The 20,280-nt window shown below is 37.9% G+C and overlaps 1 protein-coding gene across 5 annotated transcripts in view; it reads left to right on the top strand.

Annotated features, from left to right (window-relative positions):
• XRCC4 (X-ray repair cross complementing 4) overlaps positions 1-20,280 on the top strand; it is a 182,310-nt gene that overhangs the window by 66,216 nt on the left and 95,814 nt on the right. For all 5 annotated transcript variants that reach the window (XM_052775780.1, XM_052775779.1, XM_052775777.1 and 2 more), the window contains 3 exons: positions 13,048-13,214; positions 19,114-19,275; positions 19,868-19,971. In XM_052775780.1, the coding sequence (XP_052631740.1) occupies positions 13,048-13,214; positions 19,114-19,275; positions 19,868-19,971 (433 nt within the window). The remainder of the gene's footprint in view (positions 1-13,047; positions 13,215-19,113; positions 19,276-19,867; positions 19,972-20,280) is intronic.

Here is a 20,280-nt window from a genome sequence, read left to right as displayed (position 1 = left end):
AGTGCAAAACTTTTGACGCCTTTTATCGTGATAATAATCCATATAGAAAAATTATTTGCTAGGGTTGAGTTTGTAGTGCCAATGAACGGTTCTGACATGTCAGCTTAGTAATTACCTTGAATCAGTCAGTATATGAAATGACACTTGATCAGTCAGAAATGACCTGTGATCAGTCAGTGCTCTGAAGTAACCTTTACCTATGGAATAAAAATGCTGTATTTTAATTATTCTTACATGGTAGAATGTGTAGCATGGTATTTTTAGCAGTAGTAGTTAGTCTTAAATCCTCCTCTATCGTAATGAGTCTGGGTAGTGCCAGACTTGAGAAGAGAAACCTTAATTTCATGCCCAGAGCATAAACAAGACACAAACAAGATTGTATTAAATTCCCTTTTGTTCTGGCTCTAGGAAAACCTCTGAGAAATAGACTAGCCTTTTTTCTGTGTTTTAATTTGTTCCTTTAAGGAGCCCGGGAGCAAACCAATATATATGTAGTAAGAAGAGTTGAATACTAGCATCCTGAAATGAAGTATAGCGATGCTGTAGAATCATAGAATAATTTAGGTTGGAGAAGACCTTTAAGAACATCGAGTCCAACCGTTAACCTAGTACTGCCAAGTCCACCACTAAATCATGTCCCTGAGTGCCACATCTACACGTCTTTTGAATACCTCCAGGGGTGGTGACTCAACCACTTCCCTGGGCAGCCTGTTCCAGTGCTTGACAACTCTTTTGGTGAAGAAATTTTTCCTAATATCCAATCTAAACCCCCCCTGGCGCAACTTGGGGCCATTTCCTCTCATCCCATCACTTGTTTCTTGGGAAAAGAGACCGACCCCCACCTCACTACAACCCCCCTTCAGGTAGTTGTAGAGAGCAATAAAGTCTCCCCTCAGCCTCTTCTTCTCCAGGCTAAACAACCCCAGTTCCCTCAGACACTCCTCATAAGACTTGTGCTCCAGGCCCCTCACCAGGTTTGGTTTGTTGGTCTTTGGACACGTTCCACCATCTCAATGTCTGTAGATCTTCCTTGAAGGCCAAAACATACTGTGAGCTGCTACTTAGCCTAGGCACTGTGAAATACAATATTTTCCCAAGTCATTCCTATATGTAAGTATTAGGTGTTTAACTGCTACTGGCCTAGAGCAGTTACAGAGAATGACTTTTAATAATGGCATCTTAATTCCTTAATTTCCCACGTCATCTGCAGCTGTTGTTTCATTATATCCCTCTGTTTAGATGCATATATCTGAAGAAAATTGGGTAGAAGGCTGGGAATTTTGTGCTGGGAGTTGTAGTTCAGAATGGAGTCACGCAATGGTTCCTGCTGTCATTTTGAGAAAAATGGCTCAAGGGATTATACATCCCATCTGTTTGGAGTTAAAGATATGCTGCTGGTGCTACTGAACCCATAAATGGTTCAAGGTTGAACTGTCTTCCTTGTGTTACAATTTCATGCGAGAATTGGGTTTGCTTGGTGGGTCCTTGTTAGGATAGTACCATCTGGCACTGTGGTCACAAACACTTCACTGTTGTTGGAGGGAGTATTCTTGTGACAGAAGAAGGGGAAAAAGATGCACCACCACCACCCGCCACACCCAGCAAAGTGAACATCTCTGTTAGCTGTAAAAATTTATGTCCTACTATTACTAGAGCATTTTAGGTCCATTTAGTCTAGAACAAGTTTTAGTTGTCACATTTCTACATCTCTGACAGTTTTTTACAGAGAAATACAGGCAAATACTTCTTGATTTTTTTTTTAAATACTCAATTTTTTTTTTTTAATGCTTACATAAAATAAGATATCATGAAGGCAGTTACAACAATGTAGATTCCTGTATGAAGGTAGAAGAGGTGTTCATTGAGGAGGGCTAGAAGGGCTTAGCTTCTGTGTTTAGGATCTCACTCTATGCATATCTGTGAGGAATTTAAGTCTTAGAGGGGATGAGGGAACTCTCTTGCTGGTAATGAAATTGAACAGTAAGAAAAGGGACATAAGTGTAGATAGATACAACTCAGTAAAGTTTATTTCACCTGCGTTACATTCCTGAATCTGAGCTGGTGCTTCTTTCTTTCTACATGAAAATAGGAGTTTGGCTTTTTTGTTTGTTTCTTTTAGACTCTTGGATGGAAAAAAATATGCTGTTCATATCCTGGTAATTTATAGAAGTGTTTATGTCCTTCTGTGTACTTAAACTGCTTGGAGTTTTGGCTTTACTGGAGATTTGTCATATTCACTACATATATCTTGTGATACATTGAGTATTTCCATGTTTGTGGGTGGGGCACAGTGTATGCAGATGCTCACCACGTAGCTCCGATAGGTGAGTTTAGTACTATAGAGGAAAATGTTCAATCTCTTGTTTTCTTGAATGGGATAAAATAACTCCATTCAATTAAGTTTTTACTAAGTAGTCAGGTATTTGGATCTTAAAGGCTTTAGCAAGTGGCTGTCAACATCCTTTCAGGATGTTGTAAACAAAGGATAAAAAACCCACCCTGAAAACAGTCAATGGTTGTTCTAAATGAATCCTGTGTTATTACTCACACTGGAAAATTGTTTGTAGTACTTAGTTGGGAACACTTTTATATTTTGCCTTGGTCTAGGCATTATCTCATGCTTATTCACGTGGTTATACATTTACTTTCCAAGCAAAAAGATTATGTGCAATCATTGAGCTGTTAACCGTCAGCATATTCAGGGGGAGTCTGACTTAAATTACTGCAAAATGTTGGCATGTTAGTTCCAAGGGTGTATTCAAGAAGCACTTTATAGTTTCCATTACTTCCCAAACCTAAAGGTCAATGTTTGAAGGGAAGTAGCTCCCAAGACAAGTTGTCTTCATATCTGACAGTTATTACTCCAGACACTTCAGTTATGTTTTATTAAAGTTTTTTTAAAAAGTTGCAGTCTGGGTTTCACATGTAGGAATATGATCAGTTGACAGGTAGTTTTAAAATACTCCCATTATGCAGCAGCTAACACATAATGTGGTGGTGTTTTTTTAATCTTAGAAGTATTAATCATTCATATTTTGTTACCTTGGAACTTTTACTGACAGTAATATCACAAGCACTCCTGCAAGCCTTGCTTTTATTTTGGAGATTTTTGCTAAAAGCACATTTATTTGAATCTATCTTTCATAACATTTGTAGAAACTTTTCTGGAGGTTATCAAAAGGGTTGCATGGGGTTTTTTTCAGTGTTACATGTTCGTGCTGTGTATACTTTGTTATTAACTGTTCAGAAAAAGCTTCACACTCCTACTTTAAAGATTTTCCTTAAATGAGCTTTGTTCTGGCGTAATTTTTGAGTTGGAAACCTGAACATAAATGCAGAATATTTGATAAAAAATGCCAGCAGATTAAATTAAAAATCCTTGGCAGGCATCCTTTCATACTTTCGGGAGACTCAAGCCTCAAACACAATTAAGTTGCTATGTGATAAGTTTGTGTGTCAGTTGTTTTATGGTAATGCCCCATGTTCTGTTCTTAGCCTGTAGGAAATGCATTCTGATTTAAGCTGTCTTATTAGGCTTTCCTTCTGAAATCTAAATTAACATAGTTGTGAACTTTTCATGTATTTAAGCCAAGACCTGAATCCAGATGTTATATCTAGAGTCTATTTTATTATTGCCACACTATAAATTACATGAAAAACAAGGAAGAAAATAAGTTTAGATCTCCAAGTAAAGCTCATTTCCTAATTCATTTAGGGCAGTTTTAAAAATAATAAAATGTGCAAGTCTTTTACCCTGCTTTCTAAGGAACAAAGCTTATATGATCATGCTGTGTGCCTCTGCTGACTGCCAGTCTTACCTCCTCCCCCTTCCCCCAAAAAACTTTTGAAACTACTGGCCAATTTCAAACAGATTTGACGGGAGTAAAGGTCTCAAAGATATCAGGTTCCTACTAGTTTCATGGAAATAGGTGGCTGGATGGAGAAGAGAGACCCTATTCATATGTCTGCTTTGGAAAAAACTGTGGAGTGAGATCAACTGTGTTATTAGACACTAGCAAATCCTCATGGGAAAGAGAAGTTATGAACGTACTAAATAAGGGAAAAGCTTTGACTGGATTTTTCACCTTCTTGGACATTAGGGGATCCAGCACAAGAGTCACAACCATAGGAAACCAGCCTTCAGTAGTTCCATTGCTCACAGACCTGGTTGCTGCTCAGTGAGGTAGGAAAGTATCTGATTATTCCTGAAGCCTTTGAATTAATGAGGAAAAGGATGAAGAAAAGATCTTTTAAGGATGTCCTGCTTCAGTTGTCTTTGTAAACTCACATCAGAGGCAGACTGGTAGCAGAGAGTGTTGCCTGAAGTATAGAAGGTAATGATAAAAAGGAGAAGCATAAAAGAAGATAAAGCGCTTAAATGTATGCATAAAATGCAGACCTGCCAGTTTTTGCATGGTGAAGTAGTAGTTTCATCCCAAATTCAATAAACTGCCTTAATTGTTTGTTCTCTACATAATCATGACTCTGTTGTCACTGTTTGTGGAACTATAATGCATAGTTGCCCATTCCATATTTGTTATCCTAATAAGAAACAAGGACACCTGATCTTTCTGTAGCTTTGCCTTTGGCCTTTTTACTCCAATTGCTCAGATATTTTAGTGAAGTGGAACATTGCGTCTGATTAGCATTGGAAAAGAATTGGAAGGAATACCTAATATTACAGGTGCTGAGTAATACCACTGCAGTGCATTTTAGTATTCAGTGTGTTTCTAACTTTAAGTGATTCAGTTGCATAGTGGTCAAGAAAATTGAGGGGAAAATTAGCAGCTTTCAGTGGCTTAGCACGTTGAGAGATGAACATGGCTTTAGCACAAATGCTCTGTAACTTTGCTCGGTTCATGCCTTTTTTTGAAACATATCTCATTTTTACAAAGATATGATTTGGTTCTCATTGATATATGTGGGTTTAAGGTTGGAGGAGGAAGTACTCTCATGAGCAACAGTTTTTAGAGTTTGGCAGGTTTCCAAGACCCAATTGGATAAAGCCCTGAGCAACCTTGTCTGACCTCTGAGCTGGCCCTGCTTTGGGCAGGAGGTTAGACTGGAGACCTCTGGAGGTCCCTCCCAATCAATGACTCTGTGAGAGCTTTCAGGATAGGAGCCTGCTTCCAGTCTGGCCCACTCTGCAGTGTACAGCTTGATGAGGGATGGATGGAATAACTTGTAAGTGGCAGAGCCTTCTTCAGCCTTATTTCTACCTGTTTACCCAGGATCCAGGTATTCCACCAACAGTGAGACCCGAGACCTCCTCCTGCAGTGTGCCTTGCTCTTTCTTAATCTGGTAAAAGACAGTGGCTTCTGCTGCAAACCTGATAAAGCAGTATTCCAGGGACTACTGTGGTTGCCTCTACACCAGTAAATTAAAATTTCCTGGGAATGTTCCCAGGCACGGAGGCCAGCTCGTGGGGAACAGTCTATGTCCATGCTATTAAACTCTCTCAGCCTCCAGAAGAGGTTGGCTGCATGCAAGCTGCCTATTGGGAGTGGTCCCTGGGGTGCTCCAACTTCTGCAATGTGCCTGCAAAGTGTTTGGTGGGGTGGCCGCTGGCATGGGCCAAGGACATGCTATGGCCGTTCTAGTGCTTAGATGTATATAATACTAGTGTATTCTAGTACCTGGCGATGTTCCCAATGTCTGCTTAGTTTACTGTAAAGATGTAGCCTCCTTGCACTGCAACCGTTAAGGGGGCCACAGTGCCATGAATGCGTGGGTTTGAGGGTGTGAGAAATAGCAAAGCAGTCTACAAAATATTTGGGAACCCCTGCCATACAAAATAGTGAAACCACATGGAATTTCATCAGTTGATGTGGAGCTAATATGATGGCAGTTTATGTGAAAGGTTTCTGCAGCATGTAGTAGAAACCTGAGAAAAATAGCAATCACTTATGTCAGCTGTTTTGCCCTAGAATAGATGTAATGCCTTTGTCAAGAAGGAAGATGTTCTTTTTTTGAGGATGAAGTAATACTTTTCTCATAAATAACCTTTCAGGAGGGAAAGGCAAGAGTGGAGAAAGGCAGGATTTTTATCTTAAACTTGGTTTTTGTAATTGGTGATAATATTTTTATATTGACTGATGTAACCGGCAAGATTTCTTGGCTTCCATGGTACTTTGTAATTTTTCTAGCTTCCTAGAGTTTGCTGTTAAAAAAGCAACTTCTGCATTCACATTGTCATCACTGTATTGTGCAAGTCTAGTGTACTCATTTTATTACCACACCCAGGGATGTCATGGTTACTGTTGAATGATTTCCCTGGAGATAACAGTGGCACAGCTTTAAAAAATCAAGACCACTCACTGATTGACTTAAGAAATAAAAATGGTATAATGCTTTCCAGATTCAAGCTTGTAACAATACTTTCTTTGTATAAGTGTCAGCATCATTCATTTGTAGGTCATATTCTTTAACCCTGTACATGAATTTTAATTAACATTTTCCTCTTTTTAAATCATAGGTTTTTTTCATGGTGAAAACTTATTTTTATCTAAGTATTGATTCTATCTTAGTTCAGAGTCCGTGCATATGTGAAGTGGAAGAGGTAGCTGATATTTAAGCAGCAGTAGCAAGGGTGATTCTAGAAATCACAGCCTGTGTGTCTTGCAAGAGTTCCAACTCTCAGTGAGAAAAGAAAGCTGCTGTATCTTACACTGCCTATTGTAATGCAAGCATGTAAGGGACATCTTACTTTTGAATTAATGTTAACATTCAGTGTTGTCCTGTGCATTATGGCCAATCTCTAACTCTGTAGTAAAGAATTTACTTGGAGTACCAGCCATAGGCAAGGTCATCAGTAGGTGACTTCAGCATAGTTTAACTGATGGCTTTTAATATCTTGTCCTAGTAAGATTTTCTAGGTATAAATTTGTGCAAGTGTTGAAAAATAAGTGAGTAAAGCATTTGTTTTGGTTTGGCTCTTGAGATTATTAAGATGGCTTTTTGAGTATTGAAAACATATGGTTTCAGACTGTGGGGTTTTTATTAATAACACCCACCCTGATTGCTCCTCAATCCTCCCTAGTTCCCAAAGACCCAGTTGAACTGGCACTAATAGGCAGGATGGAAAAACCAAGCTCTAGTAAGACTAAGCTCTATCGTAGAAACACCCCTTCCAGTGTAGCTCCCTCTTAGTGTAGGAGAGGTGTTGAGAGATGCTCAGGATAGGGCAATGACAAAAGGTTCTGTTGTTATGTGGGTCTTCAGGGCTTTCCTGCTTCAACGCAGGGGTCACATCTGCTATTACAAACTGTGGGTCTTGATAAAGACAGAGAAGGGACTATGCAGCTGCTGCATGCTGGTGGGCTGCTATAGAACTCCCCCCCCCCCCCCCCCCAAATTCTTCATTAATATTTTCCTGGTGAAAGGACCTTTGCTTAGACAATACCTTGCAGCAGGCAGCATCTGTCAGCAAGGATGTAGATGTTACTAACTGTGCTGACCCAGCTGATTGTTCACGCAGTTTGAAATACTATGATTAGAAGCACAGCAGAAGGATCTCTGAGTCCTACTCCAAAGGTGTAGGAAAAGTGGTAGATGAGTGAGGTGAGTTAGAGATGATTCTGTTACAAGCTGTAGGTTGACTCGTACAATTAAAACTATGAATTAGTTCACACACTAGGAATATTTTCATTTCAAAATCCGACCGAAGTATCTGTAAGTGTAATTTCTGTAAAAATTATTTGTTAAATCCTTTTCAAAATAGAGAAGGAAGAAACAAAATATCGTAGGTTAGGATTTAAGTATTTAATATAAATAGAAGATAGAGAGACACACTATATAGCTGCTATAGCCTGCCAGGACAAGAAAGGACAAAATCAGTCTGTCTAAATAAATATTGTTTTCTAGCTTGTGGAAGTATGGAATTCCTTAAATATATTTTGGATAACAAATATTGTTAGAAAGGATTGTCAGGATACTTAAGTAATACAGAGAGAAATCATGGCCAGCAATGCAGATGCAATGAGAGTTTCCAGCATTTTTTTTATTTTCTTATAGACTAGTATGTCATAATGAAAAATTGTTGTTATTGGAAATTAGCTCACTGTTAGTATCTAGCTTCAGATTCTGCTTCAGAAGAGAGAGCATGCAGGCATTGCTGTGTAAATGGCTGCTTCTTTCAGTGCATAAACTTTAATACTTATTGCTTTAGATGTGATAACTCTCATTTCTAGCGGAATGTATTAATGCAAAGATTATATAGCATATACATATTATTTTAATGTAAAATTAAAATCCACTATCTCTATAGAATAAAATAATTCTCATGTAGCTTTAGAACTTTCCATGAAAAAATGTGTTGGCTTATATTTTAATGTGGTTTTTTTCCTATGTGAAGCATCTTCCTGTAAACATCAGTAACAAGAAGAAAAATTACTTGAGAAGCTTTTCAGTTTACTTCCAAAATATTATCTGTCTTATGCTTGAGATCACTTCTTTCTTCATTGGTAGGAGACAAAACAGTGGGCAGGATAAGAGGTGATGGGAAAATGACAGTTTTGCCATAAGCTTCTAATTCTTGTTTTTATTTCTAAACTTAAAATACTGGTCTAATGGATAAATTCTGAGTGTGATTTCTGATTAAGGGAACACAACTTTCTAAATGGTTTTGTATTCATCTTCATGTGTCTTTAAAAAAGCAAGTAAAAAAAAAAATCCCAACAAAAAGTAAAACAGATATTGAAGAGGAGCAGTATATCAGTCACAGGCTATTGTCCACTGAGACCTCTAGCAGATCTGCTCATTCTCTGTATAAATGAAGTGTTTAGTGCTTCACTGTTTTACATAGTGTTTTCTTGAATGATCTGAGAGAGGAAGTAGAAAGCACATTAATTACATCTGCAGATGATATGAAGCTAGCAAGCTACAGCAGCTGGAAGAATGGAAAGAAATATAAATTGATCTAGAGAGCGGCAATGTGCAGGAATTTACAAAATGAGGCTCACCTTGGAAACATGATCCAAATCATAGACATGTTCTATGTAAAATTAGCTTAGTGAAGTGTTAATGTTGAGCTTTCACTCATGCAGTAAGCAAGATCTATTTATCTTGATATCTCACTCAGTTAAATGTTTCTTATGGTATCCTGATCTTTAACCACTTCTACTGAATCTTCCTGGAACTGTTTCCAGTTTCACTACTGTGGTTTTGGTGATGAAGGACAAATAACTGGGACTATTTCTTGGTTTATTTGCAAGCAAAAACTAAGCAATATGTGAAAAAACTAATGGCTCCTTTTTTATGTTTCACCCCCCCATTCAATTTTAATAGAATTCTGTCTTAATCAGTGCTGCAAATTACGTGTCTGTCCCAAATTCAGAATACTTGGATCTAAAATTGCGCTATTTTGTGCAGCTGCTCTTTTACCAGTTTGCTTTCCAATTTGGGATGCCAGCAGGACTCCAGAGCAAAACTGTCCTGAGATTTCTTTTTTTTTACGTTATTTTACGAATGGCTCATGCTTTGCCTCGATGCTTTGGAAATGAAATAGATCTGGCTGCCTTTATGGCTTATCAGTTTGTCAGCCCTGGGCTCTTTACACAGGCGAATGCCAATCAGTTGTAATTTGCTCAGATAACAATGTTACTATTGTTAGTGCTAACGTGTCTGTTTGTTAAATAGGTGGTGTAATAGCTTGTTGTAAGAAATAATTTCATGTTGAAGAAACAGCCTAAGAAGGCTTTTTGGTACACTTTGTGTAATACTGTGTGTGCAGGAGGCAAAACAAAACTGCATATCCAATATCACATTGCTTTTGGCTTAATTAGGCTGTATCTAAATGTCCCATGTTTTTCTGCACTGAGCTGCTGAAGATAGCTGCAATGTAACCCAGATAATGTGCTCCTATGACTATCCTAAATTAAGATTAGATGACGGGAGTGGGGTGGAAAGGTGCAGAAGCCTTATGATTTTTTTTGTTTGTTTTTTCCGTGGATACATGAGCACCTGCCTAATAAATTTAAGCCTCCTGGTGATGGGCTTGCTTTGCTTACCTTTAGTGGGCCTCCTAGAAATGGTCCACAGATTACAGTGTATAAGACACAGAAAACAGTACAGTGAAGTTTAATGTTAAGACAGTACATAACAGTCAATTGCTTTATACAAAGACTGAATGAAAGTCTAACTGTTACTGTGTCAGACTTTGAAATGAACAGCTAAAAAGATGGCCAACCAAATTCATTGTGTCCCTGTACCAGTGTGGCAAATCTGTCCAGCACCTCCTCTCTGTTGGCTCACACGTTAGCAGTGGCTCATCAGGCTGGCACGCATTTCTTGCTCCGCTCTTTGCAGCGTGTCCTCTCCCCGTCTCCATCTTGAGAATTCATCAAAAAAGGTAGCATGCCCAAAAGCCTGGTTTGATTTCTTTCAGTGTATCAGCTTTTTTTATAAAAAGGAGGACTTTGTTTTTTCTTACATATCTTCAGAAATCCTTTCATGGCAGAGGTCCGTGAAGATGAGAATGTATTTTGCAGTTTCAAAACTCCACGTTGCACTAGCAGTATCAGTTTATGTAATATATTTGAGGCTGAACTGGTGTTTGTTTATAATTACAATTGCTTTTGAACTGTCTGTTGTGTGTTTGGCATGATTTTGATTTGTGAGTGGAACCAGGCTTTCAGCTGAAATCTATTGTTATTCACTTTAACCTGTTTTAGGGTTATTCATATTTCATTCTTTTGTGCTGAGTAAACTGTAATTTGGGCAATGCTTATTTGTCCTGATTAAACATATTTGCCTGTACCTTATCTCAGTTGATTATATTAAAAGCGTGAGACAAAAGGATCTCCTTTTCTTGCTATTTCCTCCACAGTATAAGTAGAAGATTGTGTTGCTATTTATCTGTGCTACTGTGCTTCTCTATCCGGTTAGTATTCAAGTGTGGCATGAATTCTTTATCCGTATAGTATGGTGGTGGCTTGCAAGTGATGAAAAACAGTTTCCTTTACGCAAATGTCCATCTTTGTTAATGCTGTCAAGCAGCCAAGTGTGATATCCAGGGAATACACGTCACTCTGTGGGTTACTGATAATGTAATCTAATTTCCAAAAATAGATTAAATGCATCTTTTCATCTTTAGCCATCAGATGTATGTAAGCTAAAGGAAAACAACATGCCAGAGACAGTACATGTGAATTTGGAAGAAAGATCAGTGCTAATTTGAAATTAAATGTTTGGGTTTGCCACATTTTCTGATAAATTAACCTTGGTGAGGAAGCTCGTGATGGTATCATGTTGTAGAGACTTCCACAGATAAAATATCTAAGTTGAAGGACTGTTATTTGTTTCAAACAATGCCTTTAAAATCTTTATAAGCAATTTTTACAAGGCCTTTTTCAGCAAAACCTTATGTATAGTGGTGGTAAACTTCACTTTTTAAAAAGTGTTAACAAATGCTACACTTTTTTTTCATGAATGTCTTTTATTTGGTGATTTTCCCTGCTCTCCCAAGTAAAATGAACTAAGTTAGGGAGAAAAATTAATGAAATGGCATTTCTGATTTTAATAGGTGAGGTACCAGGACACAGACTGAACCCTTCCCTAGCATGTACCACTTTTTTGTTTGTTTGTTTGTTTGTAAAGATGTTATTGCCATGTATTCAAGTTGAAAGATGAGTAATAGTTCTATTCATAGGGAAATGGCACAACAGTTGTGTCAATCCTTTTAGTAATTACAAGATGTGAGAGAGGATCCCTCCTCCCTCCACGTACCCCTCACCAACTCGACATTTCTGCAGGCATTTCCAATCAAAGCCAAGTCATTTTGGTGCCTCTTTCCGAAAGATCTGCTTCTGCTGTAGTTTAAGCTGGCCAAAGTCTGGATTGTGTCATCCAGCCCACTCTGCTTTTCTTAGGATCTGCTCCCTCAACTATTTTTTTGTCAAGCCAGGCAAATGGTGGTGCTTCTAGATATAGAGAGCATGAGAAAAGCCCCCTATGGCTTCTGTAAGCTCTATCAGCTGCAGAAGTGTACCTTAAGGTAGTTCAGATTCTCCATCATTTACCCACACCAGAGCACCAAAGTCAGGTCCTTCATTTCTGGTTTGCTTCTCTTAAGGTAATGTGTGCGACCCTTTTCAAGGAGCCTTAATACCCTTCTTCAATTGCCTCAAACTGTCACGTTAAATATTTTTGTATCTTCATCCAGCTTTGCACGTTTATAGTTTAGCTGATACTGTTTTGTATGTATGGCTGAGCTATTTCTCCTTTAACATAATAGAAACAACAGTTTTCTGTTGTTTCTGCCAGACCAGGCAGAACAAATCTATTCAAAGATCTTGTATAACCTGTGTAACATCCCCATTGCTGAAGAAATACAACTATTTGTTATAGAGCTTATCCTTTAATCTCATTGAATTATTGAAGATACCTATTTAATTGAAGGACTCCTTTTATTATTAAGAACTTGCTGTCTGAGCCCTAAAGGGGAAAACTTGCCAACTGGTTTTCATCCATCAGGCGCATGCAAGCATTATTGAGAGGCATTTGTAGTGCTACTTTAAATCAAAAGTAATTAATGTTCATTTGTTTTATCAGTAATGTTTATGTGGTTGTATTGCTGCTGTGGGTACCAGAATTGGGCAGATGGCAAGAACTCGTTAGCAATACCGTTAGGTTTTCAGTTTCTGTTGTTCTTCATTACATCAAAAATGCCTTTTATATAAAACCTGTGGTTGCACCTTTATACTGCTGACCTCCTCTGAGCTGTACAAGAGCAGGCTGTTCCTATATCATGTTACACTAGCTGCGTGGCATCTCTTTTTCTGTCCATTAGAAAGTATGTCAGTGCTTATGTCCTGTGCCTATTGAATGACAGGTGACCATTAAGACATGTTAGCTGCATAAATAATTGGCATGGAGATTATTTCACATATTCCACAATTATTCTTGTGACAAATTTATTATATCACTTTGAACTGGAGGACTGTAAGGTATTTCTTATATTTATTAAGTATGTATTCAAATTTATTGGAGTGAGGTTTTGTGATCTTTCTAGTGCAGATGAAGTAACTCATTCTTTCCTTGTGTCCTAGTTTAGACTTGGATCTCTGAAGCTACAGAAAGTTTTGAGTCCGGCAGAGGTGGTTAAGGAGCTGATTGGTTACTGTCTGGACTGCCTGGGAAGACTTCAGGCGAAAAACGAGCATCTGCAAAAAGAAAATGAAAGGCTTTTCAGCAACTGGAGCGACATGGAGAAGATGTAAGTTTAAAAGTGCATTTGCAGGTGATACTTGAGAAACTCACAAACACTTATACTGTCAGTGCAGGCTTTACTGATGAGCACTTTTGAAGTCGTATACAGAAAGGAGCACACATATTTTCCTTCTCTTGACAAGTGTTTTGAGCCCAGTTATCTACAGCCCATGTAGTTGTGAATCTCCTTCCTATGTCAAAGATACAACTGGTATTACAAACTTTGCAATAAAAGCTGGTTTTAGCTTTATGAAGTAAAAAAAAAAAATAAATAAAATTACCTTTTTTCTGTAGAATCCTCTCCACTTTCTTCAGGAAGCCTTTTCCTTTCCACTATTTCCTATAATTCTTAGGACTAGCAGTTTAAATTATCTACATTTTTGAGTGGGAAATAAATGGCCATCGCTTTAATCTGTTTGCCTCGTCAAAGCAGCCAGAATTGGAAAACGAGTGTGTTGTTATATGAAAAAGTAACATTATTTTACAAGAGATTTTTATAATTGCCATTGCATTTAGGATCTGAATTGTCTGCCACTGCACTCTGTAGTGAAGTAATCTATGCTTATTTCAGTTGGCATAAAACACTTAGCACATACGAGTCAGAGATTTATCTTGATTTTCTATAGCTTTATCTGAAAAAAACCACGTTTAGGAAGATTGATGAAAGAATGTAGCTAATTGGCATTAATTTACCCTGAAAAAGAGAGCGAACTTTTGGGAGGAGTTAGTTTTGTTTCCTTCTCATTAAAATGAGTAACAGTTTCTCCTGACAATCTCCCTGACAAGCATATGGCCTTCCGAAGTGGTGTTTTACTGCTTAACAGTTTATTGAACAATAGCGTATTGTGTAACCAGTATGCTGTACTGCATTACACGCTAATGTGTAATAGGCGTTAGTGCTTGTATCAGTTTCCATGGTGGTGTGGCACTTTTAAAGAGTAACCCCAAAGAAAAAAAAAAAATCACAGTAGCCTCACAGCCTTTGCTCTCAGAAGCAGTGTATTCAAGCTTCGAAAGGTGGTGGTTTTCTTTAGTATGTTTGTTTTGAACAGCTGAAACATGATTTTTCAAAATAAATATTGAAAGTTGTATGGTCACCAAACTTTGGCCATGCCTGCTAAATGGAGAATAAAAATTATTTGCATCCAAACAGTATTGGGTTTTTTTTGGTTTGGGTTTGTTTGGTTTTGGTTTTTTTAATTCTTTTTGCCACAGCCTAGTCTACCCTGCTGTGTCTCTCTTTGCTCTTTTGGCTCCAAATGCTGGACCTAGTGTTGTGAGTTTCTTGGACCTGAACAAAAGCTTTGCCTGTCTTTGTTCAGTAGACAGGATTTCAGGCTTCACATTCTGTATCACTTGCGGTGTTGAGTGGTAAAACATCAAATAAAGCACGTGATGTTGAGAATTGTGCTCCCTCTTTGCCTGGAGCTAAGGCACATCAGCTCCAGAGTTTCAGCCCCTGCAGTTCCCTTCGCTTAAAATCTCTCTCTTCAGGACCTCATTAGAATTAAAACATAGCATGCAGACTTCCAAGAGCTGCGTTTGTTCATTTTAAGCATGGGGCACTGGATGGAATAATTCAATCATCCTCTTTCCATTTCCCCACTCTAATTTTCTTGACCATCATGAAGGTTTTGTGAGCTCAGCTCAGCAGCTTTGCCCTGTAGCTGTCTGGGGTCTCTTGAGGTCTAAACTTGTTCTGCTTTCCATTCGGTCTGTAAAATGGCAAGGAAGTTTCATTCAGGAGGCTGAATTTGCCTAGTGAGCAATCTGTAGGCTGAATACCAGCCCTGATCTGCTGCTGGCTATTGCCTCACCGTATATGAGATAATCCGCCCAGCTGTAAACAGCTTGCTGCTGGCAGCCCTGTGCCAGGTACAGAAATGACTCCTGCTGCTTCCCTCTGCAATTCAGGTTCACATAAAGGCGAAAGTCAGGAGCAGGCCAAAAATCCCTTTGAAGAGAAATCCCCTGCATGATCAAATTGTTAAATTGCTTATGCGCTCTAGTCTAAGCTGTGCAGCATCTGAGGTGTTGGGAGTGTTTCTGGTTGAAGATGTAACTCCCTATCATCTTGCTTATTGTGATGACCTAAGTGTAGGATTTTACCTGGCTGAAAAATTCGCTGCTTTCAGGAAATGACCCATGTGTAGGTGACATCAGTATGGGAGTTATTGGCTAGCTAGACCGTTCAGCCCTTGATCTAAAAACATAAAATAAAAATGACTAAGACATTATCTGGCAAGATCTAAATAGAGAGGCTAAGGAAATTTTCAAAATTATTATTCTGAAAATGCTGTGTGTGCCTGGGGGTGAGTGTGTGTGTGTGTGTGTGCACCTCAGGGATGGTTGAGTTAAAATACCAGAGCAGAATAGCTATTGTTTTTATTTCATATAGGTAATTAAGATGGTAAAAGTAAAGTAATAATAATCTGTAGCAAAACAATTCCTTGGCCAATAAAACACAAGTTAAAGTTCTGATTTGGGTATGGTGTGTATCTTGTATCAAACATCTAAAATTAGTGTAGACAAGCCAAAAATAGCTGCTCATTTGTGTTGTGGTCAACTATAGTGACAGTATATTTAAACCACAAACAGCTTATAAAAATGCAGGCTAGGTAGTTTGGTGCTTGAAACTGACTCTTCAGCATTAGCTCATCAAGATTCAATACCATTGCCAATGTTGGGGGAAGGGTGAATCTGAAATGTAATAGGGCAGTGCTGTAAGACCAGCAATTATTTTAAAGCGCTGAGGACAAGGATGAATAGTAGAGATGTTGAATTTTTTCTTTCTACTATTGGGAGTGTGGAAAATGTATAAATGCCATTAAGTTACATAGTTCACATTAACCTCTGTGAAGCATGTGTGATTGCTCTACGTTTAGGCAGTACTTAAGAACTGGACAGTTACCTTATTTTCTCAATTACTGATTGTAACCATTCCTAATACTAGCTGCTTTCAGTGGGCTGTGCAAGCTTTTTGATGGCAGTCAACTTGGGCGTGTCTGGCACATTAAAAGCATTGCACTTACATAACAGAGACATCTAAGAATGTAGAAATCAGAAAGCATGTGCAAATAAGACTTACATCACTCTAACCATTAAACTCCATTTATTTTCATTGTACTTGAAAGTTGTCTTTGAGGTGCGCAGTTTCTTTATTTGGCCTGGGGAGATGGTATTTTAGTGAGACAACTCACATACAGGCACAAGCATGTAATGAACTGCAATTAAAGTTTGTATTTGTAACCGACGAGGTATTGCAGTGAAACCCAGCCAGATTTGCTTAGTGGTCATGTAATTCAGGTAATGCATGCCTGAGTGAATCCTAAAGGCTATGCAGAGCTACAGCCAGAGCCACCCCACAAACAGATACGTTCTGCATTATTAATGTATCCCTGTTCCCACGCAGCAGAGGACAGTTGCTTTTTACTGTGCTGTTTTTAAGTATCATCATATGCCATATAATAGTACATTTTTAAAGGCTCATAACTTGCAAATATAGCATTAATGTAATACTATTTTACACTGATTGAATGTTAGGCCAAATTAATGTCATACATATGTCTGGAGAATGTATTTATATATGGATCACTTTAAGCAACAGGAAAAAATCAAAAAAGGTGTTCATGTAAATGAAGACAATCATGTAAGATTAACTGATTGCATACTACTAATTGATTTTGCCTACAGGCTAGAGTTAATATTCTAATCTATGCATATAGTCAGTATGTATGTTTCGAGATGCTAGTATTTCGCTCCAGAAGCTGAAGAAATTGGCTAGTCTTGCAATAAGTTCTTATACTGTGCTTCTTAATGTCCAGGCAGCATCAGCTTTACTTCATTTAGAGTTACAGTTACGTGGATTTTCATCAGTGCATGCCTTTGCAGGATTCAAGGGCCTCACTGAAGTTATCTTATATGACACCTTTTTGGCCAAGTCAGCAAAATGTCTCGATGTAACTATTAAAACCAACCTCAGCTGCTCTGACAAAAACCAGTCACCAGTCCATTGGCAAACTAAAGGCACGGTAGTACGCACTTTCTTTAGCTCGTATCAATTTGTGTGGGGGAGAAGGGACTTTGCTGTAGGATTTGATACAGTCAGCATTATTGTATTTTACACAAAATCCTTGTTTTCCATTTTTATGTATACAGACGTGATTAGTTTCAAGTATGTTCAGGCACTTCTGGACCCTGTATTAGGGTTTACGATTCTTTGTGAATTGTCTATTTGTCCCCCACTAAACAGTTAACTTCTCTTTTGTAGGTGGAATGTCTCCTGGTAGTTGATTAGTACATATGATCTTTCATTTAGGAATTATTGAACCGATCTATATGGTAATGATGTTCTGCTATTTGCATTTAAATTAGATGAATTATTTATCAACTATCAAGCATATCCCTAAAGCATTGCACAGTAGACTTAATACTTCATGAGATTATTTTCTATTGTCTTCCTTCTTACATCATCTATGGTTTTCATCTATGAACAAAATAATTAGTATTTATAGAGGAAGTCTGTTGAAATTTCTTACCTTATAAATTAATATTTTTAAAAATCTCTTATGTGTTTGGGTTTAATAACAAAGGAAGCTGCCTAAACTTTTTTACCAACCTTGTACAGGTTCATGAAAAGAATGTTGTTTATAAGTTATGACTATTTGCTGTAATATTGTAGTCACCATGATCAATAAGGTTATCAAGATGTTTATTTGCTTGTTATGAACACAGCTATTAAAATGTTTGTGGTTGAACACAAGGACTAAAAAGTTACGACATACAAGAAGTAAATACAGGATTGCATTTGCTATAAGTCACTTCATTTATTGTGCTCATGTTTGCTTATATTCCAGCTTTGCTTTGCTTATGAGACAGTATACATCCATATTCTTAATTTTATATTTCCATTGTGCTTCATTTTATTGACATTAACCTACCTACAGATGCACATTAAATCTTTAAAAACCTGAATAATATTTTACTCTGAGGATATTAAGAGCTTTTAAAACATATTTATATATATTTTAAGTGTTTAGTCCTCTACCAAGTAATTGTGATTGGTTAAGGGGAAAAAAAAATAAATCTGCCTAGTGGTCGCTGCAAGTGCTCTTAGATCTCATCTCTGTATCTGTGTAATTCGAAATGGAGTCCACAGCACTGGAGTTACTAGCATTGAATTTGTCTGAATGCCTGTAAGGGATTACAGTTGCCATCAGGTTTTGCTGCAGTGTCCTGTTGAGCTTTGCCAGGATCTGGTTTCTGTACCTTGCCAGCTCACTGGAACAAGACGTGCAAGGCTGTTGATGGAAAATGGTCAGGCAAAGGTCTGTATCACCCACGTCTGCCCAGGGAGTCCTGGCAAGGAAAGAGTTCTGGAGCTGTCCCAGTTGCCCAAAGTATTTGGTGGTCATCTCAGCCCACGTTGGAGGGGAGCTGCCTGTTTCTTGTTTCTTTTTTTTTGTTCCTGTTTGAATACATTTCAAGTCAGAGTGTGTGGCCCAGATCTTGGACCTGTCAAGCTTAATCATATCTATTTGTAATCTCATTATGTGTATTCTGCTAAGGTATGCCCACTATGGTGAATTGAGCATTGAAACTAAAGAACACTTACCTGTTTGAATTGTAGTTGTCTCAGCTGCATGTGTGCAAGAACCTATCAAAAAAAAGCATGAAGAGAAAATTTTCCCCTTGGCAACTTTCCCCTTTTGCTATCAAAGTTCATTGCACTTTTCTGTGGAAAAAAGCTTCTTCTGGCCTATTTCAGACACAAGATGCTGGACTAGTCATGCGTGGTTTGGTGTGGGGATTCCTGTAATAGGAAGGTTGGCCTCACTGCAGAATTTTCTTCCAGGAAACACAGAACTTTAAAAAGAAATAGTGTAACAGTTAATTTTACATTGTAGGCTGGAAAAAAGTGTGGAAGCTAAAGAAGAACTAGAGGCAGATCTTTATAACCGGTTTATTTTGGTGCTGAATGAGAAGAAGGCAAAGATAAGAAACTTACAGAAGTTGTTGAACGAAGCTAAAGAAGCTAAAGAATCTGCAGTAGGTGCCAAATGTACAAGGTATTTCTTAATTTTCCTGACAGTTCTTCCTGGCTAAGTGCTTGGTTATCCAAAACAATACCGTTAGTCATGAAAGCAGAGGATTCTTTGTGGCACCACTGCAAAGAGCAGCGTATTGCTTTGGATGCTGTAGCCAAGAGCTAAATATTCAATGAATCTGTCCTCTTTTTTTTTCTGTTGGGCTGCTGTTGATTTTCCAATGAGAGTATGTCCCTGCCATTTCCATAGTTGGTACTTTCATATGCATTGTCCCTGAATTACTTGATTCCGTTTGTCCTTTGGGAAACAGAAATATCTAAATTGAAATGTTTTTATGTACTTTTTTAAAAAAAAAATATCCAGAGAAGATTAATTATTCTAATGCTACAACACAGCTTAATTGTTTGCTATTTTTATCCTGCTTTTTTATATCTTAACTTACCTTTTTTTGTCTGTCCTTGTATATGAATACGCTAAGCTGTTCAGCATGGGGACTCTATGTTGATGTGTATCAGCTTGCATTTCCTAATAATTATAAATTCTTTGCAGAAATAATAGATGGTAAAAATGTGCGCTTTTTTTTCCCCCTTTTGGTTTTTTCTTTTCCCCCTAGGGTTAGTATAGCCACCACTCAGATGGCTACAGGGAGAGAAAATGACTATGATGGCAACACTGATGAGGAAAGTGAAAATTTAACACAGGCCTCATTACCATCAGGTAAGACAATGTATTGTCTTTGGGGAATATCACAGACAGGCCAATCACTTTATGTGAATAAACCTTAATGAAGACAAAATACTACCTGACAAATTGCTCTGTGACAAGCCAACCTGCAAGCCTTAAAAATATCTCTCTTGAAGCACAGTATAATACTGGCATTTTTAGATTAGAGAGAGGAAGTTTAAAAGCATGTTGCACAAGTGAATGTACTGTCATTTCTTCCAAAATGACAAATTACATACTTTGCAGAACTAATGACAGTCCAACAGTATCTGAAGCATCAACAATTCCATTTTAAATTGTTGG

Source organism: Harpia harpyja, chromosome Z, assembly GCF_026419915.1.
Source record: "Harpia harpyja isolate bHarHar1 chromosome Z, bHarHar1 primary haplotype, whole genome shotgun sequence".
Lineage (NCBI taxonomy): Eukaryota > Metazoa > Chordata > Aves > Accipitriformes > Accipitridae > Harpia > Harpia harpyja.
The sequence above is the reverse complement of the archived record's forward strand: the minus strand, read 5'-3'. Positions and strand labels throughout refer to the sequence as shown.